General features: G+C 43.7%; 1 protein-coding gene across 4 annotated transcripts in view; it reads right to left on the bottom strand.

Moving 5' to 3' along the window:
• Positions 1–24,280, bottom strand: part of shf (Src homology 2 domain containing F) — an 89,704-nt gene extending 65,424 nt beyond the window's left edge. The window contains exons 1-2 of one of the 4 annotated variants that reach the window (XM_086026066.1): positions 23,491–24,280; positions 2,049–2,181 (exon numbers count right to left, since the gene is read on the bottom strand). In XM_086026066.1, coding sequence (XP_085882192.1) covers positions 2,049–2,181; positions 23,491–23,922 — 565 coding nt within the window. In that variant the 5' untranslated portion in view covers positions 23,923–24,280. The remainder of the gene's footprint in view (positions 1–2,048; positions 2,182–23,490) is intronic. The other 3 variants (XM_086026067.1, XM_086026068.1, XM_086026069.1) reach the window with 3 other exon arrangements.
• Positions 24,281–24,841: the final 561 nt, after the last annotated feature.

The following is a 24,841-nucleotide window of genomic DNA, read 5'->3' on the forward strand; positions in this document are numbered from 1 at the left end:
AAGAAAGAACTGCTGGGCTGATTTTTCTTCTTTACAGCCACCAGCAGCTAAGAGAAGGCGATAAATCTTTTTTTTCTTTTTCTTCTCCTTACCCGGCTCAGGCAACGGCTGGGCCAGGGTCAAACTAGTAAGACAGATGAAAACAAGAGATTGTCTGGAGGCCGCGAGAGGAAAATTGCTGAGGAGACACAGAGACACGCTTTTTGTTGACCTGTAGATCTGTGATGGGACGCTGTGTCAGAAGTTGAAAAGATGTCAACGGAGGTATTGTGGCCCCACTAGTCGTGAGCAAACTGCGTGTTTCAACTCCTTGCAAAGACGTTCAATTGGGGTCAGAGTGGCTCATTGACCGAGGGTATTTCGGAATAATCGATATTCCTCTCAGTGTGCTGTATTACTTTATTCTTTATGTATTTTAATGGAAGACTCTCAGACATTTTTTAATGAGACACCTGGGAAATGTTTTAATTTGTGAAAAAAATGCTGTTATTCCTAAAATAATTCACTTTAATTGGCTCTTTTTTTTGCACCAAATTAAAAAGATCAGAGATTCCACTACAGCAGTTCTTAAAGCGTGCCGCTAAAAATTACCCAATGTCAATTATTTTGACCCCAAAAAAATAAATTCTAATAACTTTTTGGGGTTAACTTATCTATGCTAACCATGTATAAGTAACATGCACAACAATGAAATGCTCTTCCACTAAATGACTGAAGTTACATAATTAACCTTTTTATATACTCTTTGTGAATCATTTTGCTAAGTGGTGTGCTGTGAATTTTTTTTCCGATGTGAAAGATATGCCTTGGCTCAATAAAGTGCGAGAAACGCTGCACCAATAATTTGCGGTCCGTTTATCCCCTTCCGCCTACAGCCGGGGTCCGTTTATCCGCCATTTTGTCCTGCTGGACCAAATAGTAATCGTCTATAAGCCGGTCCCACTATCGTTTGAAACGGTCTTCCGTTAGCGTTTCCGACTACGAACTTTAATGAAAAAATAAACAAACAAATTTCAGTTTCATGTCTATCGTTTATCGCCTATGAAATGGGCGTCCGTCATAGGCAGCTGGGCGGACCGGTCCGTCACATTGGCGGCATGCCCAGCTCTGCACTGCACTATATCATGTTTTCAAGGAGAGGCACGTGGGGTGCTACACTCAAACTTTGCCAGGAAAACGGTAGCTATATTTTAACTCACCTTTAAAAATATTTGCGATCGTGTTTGCATATTTGTTGTTTTTTTCCCATTGCTCACTCAGCCACGGGATGAATGTGCAGTGTGACAAAGCAGTGTGGAGAATGCGGTGCAAATGAATTCTTATACAACTGCTGTGGTCTCAGGAGAAGGAAAAGAAAATGTCTTCCAAGAAAATCCCAGCATGCAGCGGCTTGTGTGTAGTACTTGAGAAAATAACCCTTTTTCAGAACCACTCTCGACCTTATTCCTCTGTTTTTTGCTGTAAATCGCTTCGAGGCGGGTATCATATCATTCCTGGCAAGCTGCCGCTTTTGAAAAGGTTTCCAAATCCTCGATGACACACATTTGCTTTCTGCTCTGCTGCACCTGTCGTGTTAGAGCAGCACTGGCCCATTGGAGGCGCTTTACTGAGTCCCAGTGTGAAAAAGTGTGGCAAAATTACATTGCAACAAGAAATACGCTAAGCGTGTACGTTCAGGTAACAGCACAAACGTAAGATACAAGTAATAGCGGCAATCATTGAGGGTGAAAGAAAGCCCTCCATGCTATATGTATGATCATAACATGATAAAATAGGAAATATCATATAATACACAGTTCATTTTTAAACAAAGAGTAAAATGAACATGAAAAAATAAATAGTATAATACAATGGTAATTGGAGTGCACTTATATAGCGCTTTTATCTACACCATTTGGTACTCAAAGCGCTTTGAAAATAAATACTAAATAAAAAAATAATAATTCTGGTTCTAGAAAATAAACAGCAACATAATAATAACGTAATAATATTTTAAAAGGTCCCCTAAACAGACAACAAAAATAATGCACAGGGATCAATGCTCTTACCTGCCATCATCTTCTGGGCCTCGTACGGCTCCATGTATCCGTCGTTCTCGGTGCTCACTTTCTCCGTGCTGGCTGGCGTGCCGCCGGCCTGCTCGGCGTCAAACGGGTCGGCGTAGTCCTCCAGGATAATGAGCTGCGAGGCGATACGACAAGGGGAAAGGTGAAATTGCGGCGAGATTTCTTTTTCTGCTCTGTTAAACACAACGAGCTGTCAGGAGGGTTGCGATGACAGATAAGGCGGCATGCGCGTTGGACATCTGCGGAGTCGGGCCACGGGATGAAGTAATACATACGGCGGTATGCTCCAGCACACCGCAATGTCCCAGCTTGGGGCTTCCAGCACGCTCTCTCTGAAAATGCTGCTCGGCCTAATTATACGACAGTGACAAGGCCACTTTTCAAAAAGTAGAGGCTTGGAGCAGGCCTGCTGGACTTTCTTAGGACAAGCAATTTGGCAGATTTTTACCCGGCCGGCCGGCCGGCCAGCGAGCCCGAGCTAATTGCAGTCTAGCGCAGTAGATGGCAATTAGGCGGACGTCCTGAGACCCAAGGAACAAGGCCCAAATCTGGAAGGAACACAGTGTACATCTATAGTGCCTCTGGGGGGTGTATCTGCATCTGTGAAGTATATCCTTTGTTCGCCAAGATACAGCTTTTTAAAAAGTACGTGCGTGTCCTTGGAAAGGAACCGGAGGCCCATCGGGAGCCCATCGGGACCCATCTGTCCTCTCGGACAATGGTGCTAATAGTGAGGTGTGAGCGGAGGAGTTTTGGGCTTGCTGTTGGGGAAAGTTCTCTGTTGAGACTCCTTATTATTTCATCTTGAAAGTCACTGCTCATACAGAACAGTGCAATAAGGCGACTGAACCTCCATTTACTTGAGACATCCATTCGTCTATTGTCTATGCTACTTGTCTTCATTAAGGTACTGGAGTCAGTCTAAGATGACTTTCCGTGAGAGCCACCCTGGACCAGTCACGATGTTCAAACTTGGGATCGACTGGGACTGGGATAGACGAATATCATGCATCATATGGTTGATAATAAATCAATTAAAAACTGCGTTAACTTCAAGGAACTATTTATTTCAATTTTCGGTTAACTTTATAAGAGATTCTACCGACCCAGGGAACACTTTTTGTTTTTGTTCAAAATCAAAACAAAGATAAGTGAAATTTTAACATTTCTGTCATTTTGAAATTTTGGAGGACTTTATTTACTGTAGAAAACTAATTATATGGAGCTCTTGTTAAAGTTTTTATTTAACTTTTGAAGACATGCTGATGACCCTGGGAGCTCTCTCTTGGTTAGAATTTTACAACAAAGATGTATATTGGCAAACATTTTTCATAATAATAAAAATAAAAATAAATCAACATTATGCAAATCTGAAAAAGTGTTCAATAAACATGTGCTTAAAGATGGCTCAAGAAAGTTAAGAGTTTTAATTTGTTTTAGTTTCTGATGTCAATATTTTCCTTTTTGCTGAAAATGAATATCGGCTCCAAATATTGGTTATCAGCCTCCTTGACTACTAGTATCCGTATCGACCCTGAAAAACCCATATCGTTATATCTCTAGTTCCAACTTGGATTTCCTGACCACGGGGCAGATGTGCACTATTTCACCATGCTGCCCGGAATTGAATATTTACATTGAATGGTACCCTAGCCGCTGCTCGAATAGTGTCATGGTCAATAGTGGTTGACACGTTTGAGTTACAGTTCTGAGGTTCATGGTTTGAATGTCGGCTCAGGCTGGAGTTAGCAAAAATGTCACCGTTGCTTGCATAGGTTTTCTCAGCATACTCTAGCTTCCTCACACATTCCAAAATGATTCTCGTTAAATTCATTGAATACTCTAGATTAGGGTGTGAATGAGAATCTGAATGCTTGTTTTTCTATTTGTGAAGGGCAAATTGCTGGCTGACAGCGGGAAGCACATTTTGCTACGGAAATCCTTTATAAAAGAAGCCCCAAAACATAACTTCGCCTTTTCACAATTTCATAGATAGTAGAGTATTATTTCTAAATTGTCTGAAGCTGTGAATGTACAGTAAGAGTGAATGTTTGGTTTTCATGCATGTACTGTGACTGACTAGTAACTAGTTCAGGGTGCTCTCACATCTCACCCAAATTCAGCTCCCCCACGATCCAAATGAGAATAAGTGTCACATGCTATAGCAAAAAAATGGATGAAACGGACAGACAGTTATCGGTCACACATGGTGGATTAGTGGCTCGCACTTGTCCCTCAAAGTTCCGAGGTTCAGGGTTAAAATCTCGACTGCAGCCTTGCTGTCTTACACCCAAGACTAGCTGAGGACAAAAACGAGCATGTTAGGTTCAGTGATGATGACTATGAATTGAACATCCTCATGACGACAAGTTCTACAGAAAACATATGGTTCTAGTTCACGTCAGTTTTGAAATGACTGATTGTCTTTCCATTTTGTGACAAACCTGCAACAATTTTAACCGGGGTGTGTTCACGTTCTATTAAAACACAGCATTTCCTGCGGCAAATTGTTTGAGAAACATGGAGAGTGACAGCAGCCCTCATGAGTCAATGCCGCGCGCCACAACCCCGCAATGTGTCAATATTTGGGATTATTTTGGTGAGAAAACAAGATGCGACAGGAAAGCTGCAGGCTAAACAGCCGTCTCGTACCATTCACAGCGCCAATCGATTGAATCGAGCGCCGAAAAGCAGCCCTCTTTATAACATCCGTTGACTCTGTTATGACATCACCACTCAAGAGTCGGGACGTGACTTCGAGTTACCTTCTCTGTCCCCGAACAAGGTACTTAACAATTTCAAATCATGTCGGCGCTAGTAAAACACACTGATGGATCGGTCTAATCAGCCAAATGCGTATGCATCGACCTGAGTGTGCACGGCGGGCACAACACCCTGTGAGTCATGGGCACCGGGAAATAATTTAGACTAAATATAAACAAGCTATCACTCATCAGAGCTATGCTGAGACAACAATCAGGGATAGCACACACACACACACACACACACACACACGCACGCACACGCACACGCACACGCACACGCACACGCACACGCACACCCTATCATGCCTAAAGTAATCATGTATAATATGACTGTGATTTCATTTAAACTGGGAAAGCACCAACAATTTGGAGGATTAACTGAGTCACAGTTGAGCTTCGGTTCTACCAATCTCAGAATAAGTCACCGTACCGAAACCTGATTGTGGTTTACCTGTTTCAAACTGTGGCAAACTGAACTGAACTGTACAGCTTGGTGCATGGAAACCTGATTTTAGTGTTTCATTCTCTCAGTATATCATGTCAACCAGTTAGCGACATCTTTAGCATGCACGCTCAAAGTGTGTATAGTAACAGAAGGACAACGGGTGAGTTTCCTCGCAGCTACTGTGTGTTAAATCCCCAATCTTCCAAAGCTGCCCTTTTCCATCTGTTGTAGGGAAAATAAGTAGGCCTCGTTCTGCCGCAGCATAATTATGGGTCCCTCAAATGTTATGCTTCTGTGAGTTTCAAGTCCAGCACAAACACGGCCCTGGTTTGTTTTTGCGCCGCAAAATAAAATACATATGTTTCTCTCGCAAATAGAGGTAACAAAAAAAAAATAAAAAAAATTCTGCACGACAAACACAGGCAACAACTTCGGGGCCCAAGTGACCTCAAACCTCCGAGCAAAATAAATATCAATCACGATCGCAGTTTGATAACCGCCTCGTCACGGGTTAGCATGAAAGCTCGAGCAACAGTAATGGCGACTTGCGTGCCAAACCAAGCTCTTACACAGCCGAGACCCAAGAATAAGTAACCCTCACTATGAAAACATAATGAATCACATCAATTCCCATCCGACTGTGGTACTTCAATGGAGTGGTTGGAGGTCGGAGGCCATGGCCCACAAAAACACCCCAAGTGATGTAATTTGTCTCCTTGTTGGTATAACATTACTGGGCCTCATGTGCCGGTCCATTTAAACCTTTGGAAAGATTTTGACTAAGTACAGCGGAACTTCTAAAAGTCAGACCGCCCTGGCAGCGGTACTATTGAAGACCCGGGGGTTTTTTTTGTGGGGGGCAATGTGTTCAAACAGCCATAATCCAAGTTAAATGCAACTCTCATGAGACCTCTGGAAATCTCTTGGGAGTTCAACTTTAAACTTCTGCAAGACCTGGGCAGCATGTTCGGGGGAAAAAAATGTGCCACGGAAGTTGGACAAAAACAGCTGTCAATACAGTTATAGTTGAAACCAGCGATGGATGAATTAAATCAAGTTTCAATTAGAAATTCAAACCAACTGGAACACATCGTGTTTGACACGAGATGTTCCACTGTAAATGCAAATCCCAAAAATATTTATATATATTTTTTATGCTTATGGTTTTTAAAGACTTTCTACTGCCTTGTTATGGATCCCTGTGAGCCGCAGGATGTTTGAGCATGCTTCAGGAAACAACAGCATCATTGATTGAGTTACGGGTGGAGCTGCTCCAAAAGCATGACATCATCTTTGCCTTTCCTGTTGACATAGCGTTGGACAAACGAAGGACGAGTGAGCGATGAAAACCTTGCTAGCAGCCTTCAAACGGTGCCTGAGAGGCAAGTTTAGCTCTAAAATCTCAAAGCGCTGTAATATTTGAAAGAGAAAGAAGTGTGTGCTTTGCCTTCCCGAGCAGTCGAAATGGAATTTGAGATGAACGGTCAAAAAGGGGCTGCTGATATTTCCAAGGCAACAAACAGGATTTTGCAATCAGACACAGCAGCTGAGCCACTAATTTGAATAGTCGGGAGCAATTTGATTCAATATCAGTTTCCAATGCATTTCATTGAAGCGTGGGCATCAGACTGACTGGTCCAGAACCAAATGTGAAGGCTGATGCATGTTTAAAACGCAGGGCGAGAGGCGGGGTCCGACCTGAACCGGTCACCAGTCGACACACACATATCGACAAAGCCCATTTCCACTCCCATTCACACCGATAGACAATTTCGAGTCTCCAATTCATCCAACACATGTTTTTGGAAGCCAAAGCAACCGTTAAGGAGCACAGGAATAACATGCAAACTCAACAAAGAAATGGCCCAATGCAGATTCGAGCGTGCATCTCCCAAGTGTGAGGCAGGAGGCCCCGCGCTGTCCAGTCAATACTTGAACTTAAAAATGACAGGTATTTCCTCAAATCGAGATCATCCCTTGAATCTATTTGCCAGGTGTTGTCCAATTTACAAAACGTTTACTGCATTCTCCAACTCCCTTGACTTGATCACAGAAACAGCAGCACGTAACCTTTCAGTCTTTCAGATAAATAAAGTGTTGCGTCTTACCCTGTATATTACCTGTGAAATGTTAAGGCCGTCCACGTTTAGGTTCGTGGGGTTCGTGGAGGTACATGACAGACGGGTTACGCACAGTCTACCTCGTTTCTTACCATTTCATAGCTTTTCTTCATAACGTTCTTAGCTTTTAACAGCAGTGTCACTTGACATGAATAGTAATATTGCTACCGGCCGCTAACATTGTTCAAATGAAGTCCTCCCCCCTAATAGACTCCACCACCAATCTGCAGTTAAGTCAGTAAACACCTCCTGGCCACTATTAAGAAATACAGAATTTACTTGAAGCCTGGGACTGACTGACACACCTACCCCCCCAAAAAATGCATGGATTATTTTCAGCAGCTTTTCTTTTTCTACTGTATTTTCATGTCAATAGCGAGAAACTAAAGCACTCATTTCCAAACAAGAGCAAATTAAATTGAAGGTCAATCTGTCAGAACCCATTCAGTTACATAAAAAGAGCAGTTACAGAAGCTTTCAGAAATGTCTTTTCATTTTGGCTTTCTATTCAATTAAGTGAGTGCAATACCGCAATGTCATCTTTTTAATGAGTTTCATGCTGTTTGTTAGCCAAATTCGATGCATTGGTAACCCAGTCTTTTGTTGTCCACTGACAGGCAACAGTGTTTGTAATTGATTCTCATCGCATCTGAACCAGCAATCACTATGATCACCAGTCTCTGAAAAGGCCCATCAGTCTGCCCCCAGTTGCCTCGTCAATAACTGTTAGTGGATGGAAATGAGACGGTATTTGCAAACCGCTCCAAAATGTCCGTCCGGTCGCACAGCACTCACGACCAACCGACAGCAGGAGAAAGCATGAGGCTGCGAGCGGCGAGCGGGCAGCGCCCGGGGACGCACCATCTGCCTCGTGGCATGGCCAGGGTGCATCGGGACTGCAGCCAAGTCACAGTCCAGACTAAAACTCCCCACGAAATCAAAGACTGTGGTGCTCCAATGTACAGTGGCGATACACGGAAATCACACTGGTAACATGTTAGCATAGTTGAGCAAAAATGAAGTCAATTGGAGAACTTACAATCAAATCTGTAGACGGTATATTTCATTAGTTCCACTTCTTGAAATAATTTGCTTTTCAATTCAATATTTAGCACTTTGCTTCAGCTTGCCAACACTGTTATCTTTGTGAGAAAGTTGACATACGACATAGATGAGAAAAACTAAAGTTGTGGATTAGGATGATTTCACGTCTGGATCATATTTCCCTTTAAAATAAATTCAGAGTTCTAAACGTTTAAACAACAAATTTTGAACAAATGACCTTGAAAGTCGTTCAAAAAACACCCTGAATTTGAATGGACAATGTCATTGCGAAGTTGAAATGAGAGTAATCAGTGGGTGAACTGTTCAAGTTCTGATGGTCCTCTGCATCAAATATTCATCATATCCTCAAGCACGAGTCCTACGATTCATGGTTAGATCACCACGATAGGAAAAATAAGACTAAAGTTAAAAGTACCAGTTCCAACGGCAGTCATAACATTGCAAAGCTGAATTCTGCAACAGAAAGTTCAAATTCTGAGGGTCCTCTGTAATCAAATTCATTCAGTCAAGTGCCCAAGCAGGCGTGGATTTCTGGTCACGCTCAAAGATTTCTAGGAAGTTTGACCTCAGTACGGCTGAACGATGTAATATGATTGAAATTTGTCACCGTGTTGTAATATAAGAATCCTTGCAGAACTACCGCAAAGGCTTAAGTCGTGTCCCATTGGAACCTCTGTCTATTACTTTTGTTGCTAACCCAGATTCCGAAAGCCCATTTCTTATATCCGCCGGTCCCCTGGTGAGGGTGAAACTTGTTGAAATGCGCCGCAACTCTCAGCCAATAAAGTCCTCTTCGCATCAGCTGCAACAGAGGGAGAACATTAGCGAGGCGACCGGGCTACAACTGGCACCTGCCACTTTGGCTCGATATTTGATGGCCCAAGAGCTTCTCCGATTACAATTCGATCGGGGCCCTCATTCTTCCATTACATGGGAGAAAACATGGACGGGAATTGTCCTTCTGTGCACTTATGGGAGAGTGAGACGGCATATGGCTGGAGAGAGATAAAAATCGCAATGGTTGCATTAGTTGTCATTTGAGCTCATGGGCTTGGAGATGTGACACCTCTAATTAAGAAATGGTCTGCTGATGGTTTATTTTTTGACAGTCTGGACATTTTCGAGTAATTATGAGCTGCCTGTTAACAAGACAAATACCAAGACAGGCCTGAGTTGTGCTGACGAGAGGGTGACATTTATTCCGCGTCGGCAGCAGCAGCAGGGATTGAGTGGAGCTCGTCAAGGTTGAAGCCCCGCTGGGAATGGCAGAAAAGTCATCAGGCAGGAAAGAGAGAGAGGGAGAGCAAGAGAGAGAGAAAGAGAGAGAGACTGGCGTGTGTGATTTATGTTTCATGCCACAAGGGATTTTAGCCACTGATTGCCCGATACAACACAGTGCTTAGCAGCTCAATTGCATTATAGCCTTTCAAAGTTTTTTTTTTTTCTTGGCACTACTGTGGTTTTGTTTGTCAGGATGCAAAACAAACAAACAGCAGGAGTGCTTCAGACAAAGGAGAGAAGACAAGATGGGAGGATTTTGTTCTTTTTTTTTTTACATTCTGACAAGCTATGGCTATTTTGACATCCATGGTGAACATCTACCCTACAACAGGCTAGTCTGGTGACTTTTCCACCACACGGTACCTACTCCGCTCTCCCCACTATTGAGGGGTTAGCATTGACAAATACCAGAAAGTAAAAGGTAATATTTCTAGTACCCGGTCAGTCAGGGTTCCAATGGTGCCGAATCGAAATCAAACGAGTAACCACCGCTGGATGCTCATAAGCAGAGCTGGGCATTTTACTAAAAAGGTGCGGTCCGTTTATCGCCTTCATCCGGGGTACCCTTCCGCCGTCCGTCTATTCGCCTTTTTGCCCGGCCTGAAAAAATAGTCATCGCCTATAGGCCGGTGCGACTATCATTTTAAATGGGTTTCCGTTAGCGTTTCCGCCGACCAACTTTTGACAAACTACCACTCGCGCAACAAAGAAACCCACACAAAGCATGGGGATAACCTGAACAGGGATTTCCTGACAGGGAGGTTGATGCGCTAACCACTATCCCATTGTGCGAGTTTGCTAACAACACTTTTAAAATGGTACTGATTGATGGATGACCTCGTTAGGATGGCAGTCTCCAAACCGCTGACCATATCGCAAAGTGCTTGGCCGTTTTGTGTAAGTCATTTGGCACAATGCAATACCCGCTATCAGTACTGTGGTGTTTGTCAGCGGCAGGTCTAGTTACCATTAATCACAGCCCCCTTTGCAAAGGACTGAACTGCATGAAATATCTTCCAGGCAGATTGGGCAGATGGCGCACAGGACTGCGTTTTACCACCGACACAAAGCCGACTTTAATGAAACTTTATGGAATACATTTCCAAAAGCATCACAACTGCTGCTCGAGCATTCTCAGGGAAAATGACGTCCTTCCTCTAAAGGCCTACCGAGAGACTAGAGACGGTAATCGTATTACTGTATTCGCTACGAGGACATTTTTCTCAATCAAGCTGTGCGAGCACTTCACTTGAGGGCAACTGTGGGTTGTTGTTTTTTTGCAGGTGAATTCATTTGCTCTGCTTTAATCTAATTGAGGAATCATCTCGGCGTAGCAATTTGTGGACACGTGAATGAGGCTGTCAAACAAAACAAACAGTGACTTAAGTGGGGGGGGGGGGGGGGGCAATGATAAAAGCAAGGTCACAGGCTCGCAGCTGTTCCAAACAAGCGCGCCCATAATTTATTCGTACAACTCTCTTCTATTTTAGTTGCAATTCAGCCCGAGGAGTGCGTTTTTGGTAGCTGTTGAAAGGATTCCATGTTGATCATACGCAGCCATTAGTTTCCTCTCCCGACGAGACATCTGTGCCGCAACGCTCGCAGCAAATTTATTACCAAGCCCACTCCCACTTTGAGATTAGAAACAACGTCTGCGCTTCAGATCTCTGCATTCCTGCCTATGTGGGCCAGCTCTGATACCGCAGCCATGTTTATAGCTGAGCGTAGTTTGCATAGGAAAGCTTCCAGAGTTGTGATATCATTGACCAGACTCCAGTGGCAACAAACTGCCTAAATCTACAATCTGTAATTTAATGGCTTGTATGACATTTAGAGTGCGGCTGGCTCATCCTCTATGCAGATGCAAACTGCAGCCACATCTCACCTATCACCAAAATGGAACGTTATTAATCAACTGGTCAAACTGTCATAACTTGTAACCCACTATGTTTGACTTGAGCATAACCCTACCCGTGGTTGTACACTACCTGTGCCATCTACATAGGATATGACATGTTATGTTTTACAACAGTTAGGTTCGTCGTACTTAGGTGTACTATGTAAAACATCAAAAACGTCCGAACGAGACTTATTAACAATCGTGACAATGAAGGAGAATGAGTGTGGTGAGGTTGTGTAGTCCCAATTCTCTTTTTGAGTCCCATTGATATTCTTTTTTGATCATCAACATGAAATGCGCACGCAGTCCGACATTCCCACTGTTATTCTGACCTCATGCAGTGTATGTGGGGAACGAGGGGACATTGGCAGCTTCCGGTCCCACGTGACGGGCAGAACTTAGCATAAGACGATGCCCTCATCTTCTCGATTCGTTTGGCATTCGGCATCGGCTCGAAACTGGCATTATCGAGATCTACGGGACGGCGGATGAACAGAACCAACCCAAACATTCAAGTCTCTATTTTGGTGACGAGGGGCGTACCGTCCTTGACGTTGAGGAAGCAGAAATCGATGCGCAAACTACGTTTATGAACTGCAAGATCTCCCCTTGATGATGTCGAGTCAACTGCGCGTGTGAAGTGCGCAACTTGAGATCGCCTTGCCATTGCTTGGTCAATCAAATGAAAAACAGTAAGTGAGCAGTAAGTGAGCGGGCCTTCTTCCGCATGATGACTTTTCCTACACCACTGCGCAGAGCAGTTCATTGTGTGCTGTTCGTAACCCCAAAACTTTGTCGGTCAGGACCATTATAAATTGAGCAAAACCTTTCCTAGAAATGATATCTGGTGAGGAACGTATTGGAGAAGGGACATCATGTGTGGCTCAGAACTTCCATCTGATGAGTCCACTCAGCAGTGTGCATGCACTGTGCAATTTGCGATCAATCACACAACTCTGTAGGGATACAACCGGCCGTTTTGCCAGAGACTACTGTCAGCAGGAAGCTTGAGCGTCTTCGTTTCGATTGTTGGACAGTTGATTGCAGTTTGACATACATGCACATCACTCGCATCTCCAGGATTTACTTGGAGCACGAATTAGCATTTTAAAAACATCACATACAGCGTATACCCAGTTTTAGGGCTTTGGCTCACACGAGAAGCAAGTGGAGGCCCTGGCTTGTGCCGTATAAAAAGTTCCTTTAATATACGACAGATATTCAAGATGAAGTACTTGGCGACACGCTCGACGGCACCCAATTTCCTTCCTTCGCCACCCCCCTGGACCCCCTGTGATAGGTTTATTGGCGGAATTGCCGCACTACAATTGTGCCGGTGCAGCAGCAGCGGAATGTTGAAGTTATAAACTATGTTAATCCCGCATGCGCTGTAATTACAAGGGAAATGCTCATTTGTGGGGTTTTTTTCTTTGACAATGTATGAGTAGGCTTAAAGAGCTAACATGCAAGAATGATGATGCATGCTCAGAAGTTTCGGGTCATATCGGGGTGAAAGTAGTGCACTACCAAACAGCATCATCACGACAAGGTCAACAAAGTTTGTTTTGTTTTTTTTGGCATGAGGACAAGTTGATGATGAAACGTGTCCTCAGATAGCCTGTCGAGCCAACGTCAATAGACGATGCTCAGACAGGGTGGGGTCTCAAGTCGCTGTTATGTAGCTCGGCTGTAAGCGACAATCGGCAAACTGTTGCCGCAAAGCAGCGTCATCAGTGGCGCGTGTGGCCGCCACGGGGCAATCGCTATTTGTCACTTTTCATCCGGGCTTTTGCTCCAGTCGGAACAGCTGTGAACATTTAACCCTTGGTTATGTATTTTTGCACAGCGAGGCGAGCGCAGACTTGTCGAGTTAAAAAGGGAATGTCGCCAAGCCGTAAACACTTCCTGTCAGGAAGGGAGCGCTTCCTAAATCCTGGAGTGAGTGAGCCACGGCAAACAATTGCAGACAGCGGCCGACTTTCTCAAAGTACATTGATGACTATATTGCATATTTTTAGGTGGAAAATTTACACCGGATTAGAATTCACCTAACTCATGATACGATGCAGACAAATTGGATATACAACACACACGTTTGTCCTTTAATTTTCTGCCCAAAATTAAGTCCGATGAAATCGTAACGTCCAATTACAGTTGTTTTTTTTAAAGCAAGAACGAGGAAAACTATTTTCAGAAATAGTCCACTCAAAAAAGATTGACTTGGTTGTTTAATATAAAACAGGGGTGTCAAACTCATTTTTTGTCGGGGGCCACATTGTACTTATGGTGTCCCTCGGAGGGCCGTTATGACTATGATCGCCTCATATGATCACATGTACACAACAAATTGATGGATAGCTAGTTTTGAAATTAGAAGCCGCTAAGTAATTGTTCAATTATTTTTCAATTTATTTTAAAGGGGAGGATTGGTAACAAATAACACATTGCAGTATCTCATATTTCAATGTTGTTGAAAGTGAAAACAATTGGCAAGAAACGTGAAGTTGATGCACATGATTTTCCTTCGCGGGCCACATAAAATGAGGTTGCGGGACAGATCTGGCCCGCAGGCCTTGACTTTGACATAGGTGATATAAAACTTGGTGGATATATTGTATTAGGCCAGAGCAATATATGCATTTTTTTAGATGAATTAGATTTTTTTTTGCTATTGCCTATTCAAAAAATAACACATTTGAGATATTTCCCCTTTGGCTGCGGCACCTTTTTCACCCTCATGGTCTTAGGTCGCTTCCGCGCTCCCCGTGGTTTCCGTCACAGAGTTACACACCCCGTAGGCTAGCGCAACATGGCTACGGCTAAAGAGAGCGAAATGTTTGTTTCCGAGAAAGGAGTTGTGTCGTCACTCGCGGAATTGGTTTGGCTTTGCAGCTGCAGACGCGCAACAAGTGTCTGCAGTCTGCACGCCGCCAAGTTTGTTTAAAGCGCATTGCAACTAAAGGCGGCAGCACAATAAACTTATTTCAGCTTCTAAAACAGAGGCATCTAGCCGAGTGGGTGAAATGCCAAGCTTTACGAGGAGAACACGACCGCAATAATCATCAAACTCCCGCTGGAAAAGCAGCTTACTGTGAAGGAGTTATTCAGACAAAAACACATATGAAAAGAAAGAGGCACAATGGAGAGTCCCTCCTCTATTTATTTACTGCCTAATTTTAAGTTTGAAGCGTGGGTATGGGAACATTTTTCCAATCTGTAAAGTAGAAGCTCCAATGGGGAAATCACAAGTAGGGTTGCACGATATTGGAAAAACATGCCATATGGTTGTTGACTATAGCGATATCGATATTATTGCGAAATTGTACCTAGAGAAATGACATCTTAATTATCTAAGGGGAGAAGTTCATTTTTTTCACGCGGCACAATAAGCAAGCTCAATGTATTCTTAGCTAATGAACTGTAATTCCCCTAGATCATGTCCAACTATTGGGTGGCGATGCGCATTTGGGTTTGCATCAGACTGGTCAAATTCAGGTAAAAGCAAATCATTCCATTAAAAAATGATTGCTTGTCTTTGCAATATGCATATTGCATGGGCCAACATCACGATATCGATATTTTTTTCGAAACACTGCGCAGCCAGCCCTAATCACAAGACAGCTCGGCGCCTGGTGACCTCCTGCCGAGCAATACAAAGAAATAACAGCAAGAGAATGAAAAGGCAGCTCTGATGCGGAAAAAAAACATTTGGGTAAAGTATACGTTTGCGTGCATTTGACTCGCGGGAAGAAGAGCCCCATGCCGACTGCTCGCATCCATTTAATCAGTGGGTTGCGAGAATTTTGCCCAACCGCCAAGACTCCCCAAAGACGACGCGCGCTGTCATGAAACAAAATGGACGACATGTGTCGAGAGCGGCCGTCTGAGTCCTAATTGTGACCTGCTGGACTTGTTGGACTGAGCTCGCTGGGACAACACAATTGGAAAAGACAGCGGGTAAGCATGATTGTGGCAAAGGGTGCTTATGAAAGGCCACCCAATGACTTTCGGGCTCGCTGTTTATAAAACCCCAAAACCATGACTGGTTATTACGTTCAATAATGCTGGATTACGGCATCGTGATGTTTATGCAACGGTCTTTGTGGATTGCTAAATTATATCGGAGACTTTGCAGTGTTTTCTGGACAGGATGACGTCACGCCAACAAGCGGGGCCTAAACATAAATCCAAGACAACAGAGTGACTTCCTTCTTTTTCCAAAACTTCCACCTCACAGACAGGCTTTCAGAGAATGTTTGGCATGACTGTCATTGGGTACTTTTTGAGCTGGTGAGTAACTTGTTGACGTGAGTAACCCAAGGTGACACCAGGAAAAATTCCAGAGACACTTCAAATAGCTCCGGAAGTCTGCGGTGCTCTACGACACTGGAAACAAACACGTTCCAATCACAGTTTTGGATTTGAAGGAGACGCATGATGGAAAACTGTACACAAATAGCGCGGCCTGTGTCAAATGACACAAGCAAGTGCATCTTTTTGCGAGACGCCTCATTCCGAAAATGTGTCCGTAATTAAGCCATTTTACAGGATGGTGACTCACAGTCCGGCTAATTTACTTGATAGCAGCCCCACAAGGAGTTTCTTTGCCCAAAACATGGCGGCTAGGCTGCGGTGGCTATCTGATTGTTCTTTGTGGGATGCACAGACTAGGTGCTAGTTTCTGGCACATAGACAATCGAATTTAGCAGATCTACAATTTTTTTGGAAGACTGAGCATGTTAAAATGACTTATTGTTTGAATGATGAATGATGATGATATGTTGTGGCCAATCTTTGGTATTATATGGTCAACCTCTAAAAGGAAACATGAAGAATATATCACACTATGACATCAGTGTGTCCCATCAGACTTCTTGCCAAGCGCTCTCAAATGGACACTGTTACAAAACATAAAGGGCTCTGATGTTTCATCCATTTCGGGGCTCTAAAAGACAAAAGAAAAAACTCTCACGGGCCATATTTTCTGCGGCTATCATGGGGATGAGATGAGGATGAGAGAAGATGCTGATTTTCAAACGCTGAGGTGAGAGGCCAGGTAAACACATTCTGGCAGTAATTGGAAAAGTACCGGAAATACAAAAAGAGCAAAAGGCACAACAAAAAAAAAAAAAGTGTTTTTCTGCACACAGATTCGCCGAATGAGGATTTCAGCATTTCCTCATACTTTGCGGCCATCGACTGAAAAAAAGGCACAACAAAAAAAAAAAAAAAAAAAAAAAAAAAAGACTGACCGCGCACAGTGTCCTAGGGTTAAAAACATTTTCATTTGGAATTGATTTCATTACCAAAAATGTTTTTTCCATTTTAGTTTCAGTTACTTTTGTTAGTTTTCCTTAACTAGAAAAAACCTGGACCCTCAAACGCTATAGTGTTGAACTGTGAAAAGCACTTGTTAGCACCTGCTTTTGCTAGCGTCAAAGCATCAATTGCGAGCCTGAAAACCCGTGAAAAATTCCTTTGCCGTATGGTGCTCTATAATTTTGTCGCTATGGTAACTGCTACGCTACGTTTCTGGTCGCTTGGTTATCGAGTCCATTTTAGGATCCGTGCTGGGTGTTGTAAAAGAGTGCCCACTTCAGTGTCTATGTTTCCGGGTCCCCATTTCGGGCCTCCGTTTTAGCGTGCCCATTCTAAAGTTCCTGTAGTAGGGTCCCTCATTTTGGGGTTCTCTGTTCAAAGTCCCCATTTTCATAAAAGTTGAATAAAGACTGAAAATGCGGATACTCTCATTCATCTCGGTGATTTCGTTCTCAGAGCATTGAATTGACTGCAAGTGGACTGCTTAGAAGACGTTTGGCCTCTCATCTGAGCTTGCTTCATCAGTTCCTGCTTTGGCAAACCCAAGTTGGAGGTACGCCCCAACCTATAAACTGGATTGAAAGGTTGTTCAAGGTCCCCGTTGGACCTCTCTTACAGCCACGATTCTAACTCGGAAGACGGAAGATGGCGGGTTCGACTTTGTCCCGGCCATTGCTTGACAGTACTGTTTTATACAGCGACACTGGAGGGAAGGTGGAAAAATGCCAGATTTTACAAGCAGTAATAAAGGGTTTTTTGGAATGCTGAGCTAGGTTTTCTTCGAGTACAAAAGGCTCACTGAGGAGAAGGAACAGAATGAGCAGAGTGGAAACGTGTTTCTATGGATGGATGTTTCTGTGCAAGATGGCTCTACGAGACTGGAGCAGCAAACACACGCTAATGATGGCGGGCCACGAAGATGCCGCAGTATCCCGTCAGCTCCGCGTCACCGCCTTTTGTTTACACTTTTTTTTTCTTTTTTTTTCCCTTCTTGTCGAGTGCAGCTCATCGTCACTTTCCCGGCGCCCTTGACTAAAAGTTGAGGGTGGCGATGAGCTAGCCGATGAGGCCTATAATGAGTTCGGGAGGCGGGATGAGAATTGATCACCTCTCTCGACGCCGTGTAGCATGAAGGGCTCGCCGTCATTAAAAACAACACAACATCGCAGCTTTGAAAGAGCACAACAAAGGTAGTCACACTCCAAGCTGATAACATCCGGTTGTTAGGCAAGGCGAGGCGGTTGTATTCCGTGAGCACGTTTCATACACAAGGCAACTCAATGTGCGTCGCACAAGCAAAGACACGACGCCTACAAGCAAATACAAACACAAGTTAACAACATTCAAAAGCAAAGCAGAGAAAACAAAAGCATCCTACAGAAATTACGGGAATGCAAGTTGACAACATTTAACACAACAGAAAACTTTAAAAACACTGAGAAGAAATGTAAATAAATAAAGGGGGGTTTCTAAAATATATAAAAGAAAAAAAAATGTTTTTTTAATTGTTTAGAGGACAGTCAAAGAAAAAGCAATGTTTTGACCCTGGATTTAAAAGCATTTACACTCGGGGCTGACTTCTGTTGGCATCTTATTTCATTTGCGTGCAGCATAACAGCTAAATGCAGCTGCACCATGTTTACTTTGAATTCTGGGCTCCACTAATGGAGCCAGAATAAAAGTGTGACTGCAGTGAGAGATTGTTCAGGGTCCCCATTTTAGGGTTTCTATTTTAGCGTCAATTATTCATTTTCACTGTTTTAAGGTTTCCATCTTAGGTTCTCAGTTTTATATTCCCATTTGGTGTTCACATTTTGGGGTACCTGCTTTAGGGTGCCCGTGTTAGTGGCCCCAAAAAAGTGTAAAAACAAGTTCACCACCATGGCCCTTCTTTTGAAACAAGAGCCGCCAACAAAGTCGTTTTTTTTACAAGAGAAAAATAACGAAAAGCAAAATATCTCCAGGATCGTTTTATGCTTTGAACATTTTCAATGAGGAATGACGATCAAACTCGAAGTCAACTTTATGCAGAGAATTTGGCTCAAATGCAAAATTCTATGAGCGAATTGCAAAGTGCTCCGCATCCACTGATTTTTCAGCATCAAAGTTGCGCTTAAGTGAGCAATTTGGTTTCCTCCTCCTTCTCTAATAAGTAAAAACAAACCCGGTAAATAACCCTTCATTCTTCTATTGGCATTCTGCTAATCAGCCAAGCGCTGATATAATTAGCGTTCATCAGTCAAGTAATTAAAACATCGATGCAGCCAAGCAGGGAGAAGTTGAGTCACTTTGTGCATTTTTTTTTTTAGCCTCCATTGGTCTGTGTTGTGAGTACTGCCCTCAATAGACAAGAAGGATATCGAAAGCAATTATGTGAAACGCGCAGGCTCTTTGTCTGGTTGCTGCCGTGCCTTGTTATATGCTAGCATTCCACCTTCTACCATGTTAGCTTTTGATCTGTTCTCATGACCTGTTACTGATGACAGGGCAAAATGTCCATTCTCATCAATCGGCATCAGCATTTTTTTTACTCATATCTTGCGATATGTTAGCATACCAGCTGTTTGCATATTATCAATTCACATTACAAAAGTACCTGAATACAAGACAAACATTTGATCAATTCCCATGAACAATAGCAAAACACGGGGCAAGATGCAAAGTCTTATACACCTGCCCTGGCGTTTTTTTGGACTCATATTGCTAGCTTGTTTAGGCAACCGTGAATATGTTAGCATTTTATCCAATCTCATTACAAATGGTATCTGGAAAAAAAGGAACATTTTAAAACCCTTAGCAAAGGGCCAAAGTCAACCCAAACATATTTTTTTCAAGAATATGTTCTATGCAAGCCCAGTAGTTGAAACAAGGCATTCTGATAAATATTGCGTTTGTGGAATATGAATTAAGAAGCAAAATCCAACCCTTTTTAGCCATCTCTGGGGGCGGCCATTTTGTCACTTCTGTCGACTGAAAATGACATCGGAAATGCTCAGGGCTCAGTTAACGACCAATCACGGCTGACCTGTTTCCTGAAGATGAACCGTGATTGGTCGTTACCTGAGCCCTGAGCAGTTGTGATGTCATTTTCGGTCGACACAAGTGACAAAATGGCCGCTCCCTGAGATGGCTAAAAAGGGTTGGATTTTGCTGCTTAAATCATATTTCGCAAACGCAGTATTCATCCGAATGCCATGTTTAGACTAGTGGGCCTGCTGGGAACATATTCTTGAAAAAGATATGTTTGGGTTGATTTCCTCTTTAACACTTTCTCTGCCACCTTTTCATATGGCAGCATTGCAACTTGTATGTTGCATTCGAATAATGATGAGCAAACTCTTGTTATATGGCAAGCATACCAACGTGTAGCACGTTAGCATTTGTCAACACTTGAACAACTAGTAACTGACGAGAGAGCTAAATGTAAAATCCTTCTCATCCGGCCTTAGTGCTTTCTCTCCTCAGGTGGAGGAATGTGAATATATGTTTGCCAATTGTTATCGAATTGTGTCCATGGTATCAGGGCAAATGTAACAATCTGCCCAAGTGTTTTCTCTCCTGCCTTTTTTTTTTTTTTTACCCACTGCGGTGTTGCATTTTTTCTTTCTCCATTCTTTTCATATTCATGTGTAATGCTCGCGTCCACTCGTTCCTAAAATCAATACAGAGAATCAGTCAGCAAGTAAGCATGGCACTTCACAATCTATACAAGCCTTGTGTCAAACCCTCAGCACCTGACGAGAAACCTTTCAAGCCAATCTCACTGTGTGCTGCTCAAGAGCGCCGGCCTGTCAGCGCTCATTTCACATCGCGCGGACTGCTCAGCATGCACGGCACACCGCGCAAAGTGAAGTCTGTTCAAGCCAATGTGTGTGAGAGTGTACGACCGATGCGTAATCTGTTTAATCAGCTTGAACAGCTGCACTGGTTGGAGCAAAATGGTAGTTTTGGGTAACGGGGCTCCTGTTTGCTTCACATATTTTAACGCAGAGGTGTAGGACTGATAAAAGCGAGCTGCAGAGGAAGGTGCCTTTTATGACTTTGTCACGCTTGCTGATCTTCAGGCATATGGGAAATATACTTTGGATGGCAATGCCAGTTGATTTCAGAGTGCCAGAGCATGGCGGGAGGGAGGAGGAAGAAAACAAGGTGCAAGGAAAACAGATGCTGCACGACGCGAAAAGCGGCGTTAACAAGCGACAAAGCGAGCAAAAAAGTTACGATCTCCATGTTGCCTCTCACTGTCTGTCACTTCCAAGGTGTTACAAAAAAACAAATGTTACGCCGAATATACCACCGGAAATGGATGTTATTGTGATGTCGCGGTGGCATATTCATGAAATTTAGGGCTACAGCTAACGATTATTTTAATAATCAATTTATCTGTTGATTGTTGTGTCGATTAATCATTGAATCAGATTTTTTTTTTAAATGTTTTCCATCCCTCCATTAAAAAATATGATTATTTCAAACTGAAAGTGCACAAACAAATTCATTATGATTTCAGTTCCTGGTTTGGTCTGTAACAAAAATGTTGATCATAGTTTTAAAAAGTAAACGCAAATGTTTTATTTTGATTCAACACAAAGATAATCAGTCCACTTTCATGGAAGACAACCGAAAATCGGACGTTTACTATTGAGAATCAGAAATTCTGCGCATTTGAACAATTTTAAATTAAACAAAGGTACCAAAAGAAGTCATTGATGATCGAAAATAATTACCAATTAATTTGATAATCGATTAGTTGTTGGTTAATCTATTATTTGTTGCACTTCTAAGGAAATTGGTACACACCTTTCGGTCCGAGCTTCTCGGTGTGGGAGTGCTGTAGCGAAAGCACTTTTAAGCGTCTCTGTCCTGGTTGCTCAACACCACAAAGGCTAAAATGCAATCGCGTTCAAGAATAAAAGATGACGAACCTGAATGTTACATTTCATGCAAGTCACCACGCTGACTGCTGTTTGATGCTCACTGTCCTGGCTGCTCCGGACAATACAAGTCGACGGCACTAACGATATTAAAAGATGCAACTTGTTGACAAACTGTTGTTGTCTGTTATCTGTGAACATGGGCCACAAGCATTCCACGCAGCCGGATAACACTCGTCATCACACCAGCGCGTCCTTAACCTCGCCGGCACCGGACTTCTCAGGTTTCTCCTCTGCGTTTGTGTGTGTGTGAATTCCTGAGAGGCCAGGACATGACAAAGTGCTCCAAGAAGCATTCTGCCTGCCCGTCTGTCTCCACGTTGACTTTGTGCTGACAAAATTGCTGCCCTGCATTAAATAGCCCGGGCTCAAGTGTTGTCTTTTTAAAATTAGTGGGAAATGTCATCTGGAACACGGGTCGGCTCCCTCTCACATTCCGAAAACATACAGATTCTACATTGAAGATTCTAAATTGTCTCTCAGCGTACACGTGACTGTAGATTGTCATTTGTGTATGTGTGCCTTGTGATTGACCGGCGACCAGTCCAGGGTTGATCCTGCTTCTCGCCCAAAGCCTGCTGGGAATAGGCGCCAGATCACCTTATCAGGAAATGGACGCATGCAATTTTAAAAGCGCGTGTAAAACCCTCACGTGGGATTACGCGCCGGATAACAAAAACAAATGATCAAATCTACTGTCATTAGCCAAACCTCTGCATTTTTTTAAGTCCTTTGAGGGCCATAGTAAATGTATGGAAAGAAATATGACGCAACATTCTAGCGCACAGTAAGTGGTGTATCGGCAATGACAATTGCTACATTTTGCTTCTGTGTCCATGATATTGACTAGAATAAATGTATATATATATTCTCTGGCTTTATCCTACGTTACAAAATGTTCTGTTCATTGAAGACTGTCCATGGGTGTGACAGTGAGTGTGAATGTTTTTGTTCACATGATCCCTGCATTGACAGATGACAAGTCCAATGTTTACCGTGTACACAGTACACTGCTTCTCACCCAAATTCAGCTGGGATAGACTCCTGTTTACCCAAATGAGGAGTGATATCGAATATGGATGGGGGGGGGGGGGTGTATATAAAAAATAATCCCCATTTCATTGATTTTATTAACATAAAACAAAAATGAAATGCACTATATATTGTGTATATTATACGTACTAATGGGTCAATGTCAATAATGTAGAGGTTCAGCCCTGTGCTGAAAGATCACTTGAACGCACCACGATGGCCGTAAAAGTAGTAGCAGTACAAAGTGAAAGTAAGGACATTACACACGTCTGCTTTTCATTATTACAGGTCTCGTGGGTGGTGAGTTAACCGCAGTTCACGCAGCACTCCCTGCCGCGCAGGTTAGTCATTAGTCGGAAGTGGGTCGCCGCTCGCACCGTGTGACAAGTTCCATCGGTTGTCACAAAGTGTGTCAGCCCCGCAAAGTTGACCAAATTCCGACTTGATGAACTGCACGAGTTTAAAGCACCCTTGAACGCCAATTAATGAAAACTCGTCGTCTATGAGCACATATTAGACGACCGTGTTAGTTCGGCTTCATTTCAACACCCAAAAAGTTCACCCACCTTCTCCTTGCTGTCCTGCTCCGTGGGGGGCGAAGTGGGAGATTTCACGCTGCCCACCGCGACGGCTTGAGCGACCACCACGGCACCGCCTCCTCCACCACCACCAGGACCCGGCGCCGGGTTGGGCTTCTCCACGGTCTCCACCTTGATGAGTCGGTGCTTCGGTGACACGTACTTGATGTCCGGCGAGCCCACGGCGAACGAAATATTTCCACCGGGAGTGTACGGGTCCTCGAAGTCCAGCTCCTTTTGGAGTTTGTACGCGGCGAGGATGTCCGGCTGAGCGGGGCTCAGCGTGAAAGTGGCCCCCGGTTGGAAGCCAGGCGCGCCGGGCACACCGGTGAGGCAGTGTCGGTAGTCCGGCTTCGGGGGCGCCGGAGGGGGTGCTTTGGTAGTTTTGAATCCGAGGTGCTCCTTGAACCACTTGGCCATGCTGCCAGAGCATCGCTTACGACCCCAAAATGACGGTACTTCGTTGTTTCGTTCTTTTTCCGTGTGTGTGGTCTTTTTTGGAAGTTCCAGGAGTCCGAACCTGGCAGTGTCAATGAAGTCCGCGGGTCAGCCGGGAGGGAGCCACAGCCGGCCGGGGGGCGGGGGGGGGGGGGGGGTCGGCTGCGCCGGAGGCACTTTTCCGCTGTGGAAGTCTGTCACACGCACTCACACAACAAACACACCACGCTCACATTCGCTCTCTACTGAAGTGTAGTGTATGTGTAACGTGTGTGTGCTCCATACACGTCACATTTCCACGCTGCGCAACATGGGAGCGACTACGAGGACACGCCCCCTACTTTCTTCCTCCCCTCCTTCCTTCTCGAAGCAACCTGGTCTCCATTACCTGACAAGGTTCACTGCCCCCTGCTGGACACTCCACGCGAGCGCCGATTGAGCGAAATCGACTTTGGCGTGATGTCATCAAGAGTTGTCTCCGCTCCCGTGCTACACTCCGAACCATTCAGAAATAATAAGTGTGCAACTTGTGAGTTTCAGTTGACAGTTTGGAAGAAAGAGAAGAAGAAGAAAACATGAAAAAAAAAAAATCACGGAAGATGACCTGATAAGTGTGAACTTTATTAGCAAGCATGAGAAGTGGATGGATTGCAGGCTGCACGGACAGAAAGACAGTGTTCAACAGTTGTATTTTACTGGAAAATGTTTTTTTTTTCCCACATTCATTCCAAAATTTTACTCAAGTAAATATCTGTTACAAGCTTTGTAGAAAAATTGTAGTTGAAAAATTAATCGCGATCAATTATGGTACATTTTTCAATTAATTCGTTTTTTAAAAATGTAATCGCTTGACAACATCGATATACGTCACATTGGGCAGTCCTTTTGGGTCAGTAATCCA

The sequence above is a fragment of the Filicampus tigris genome, chromosome 3, assembly GCF_054856515.1.
Source record: "Filicampus tigris isolate MCC_2025a chromosome 3, RoL_Ftig_1.0, whole genome shotgun sequence".
NCBI classification, from domain to species: Eukaryota; Metazoa; Chordata; class Actinopteri; order Syngnathiformes; family Syngnathidae; genus Filicampus; species Filicampus tigris.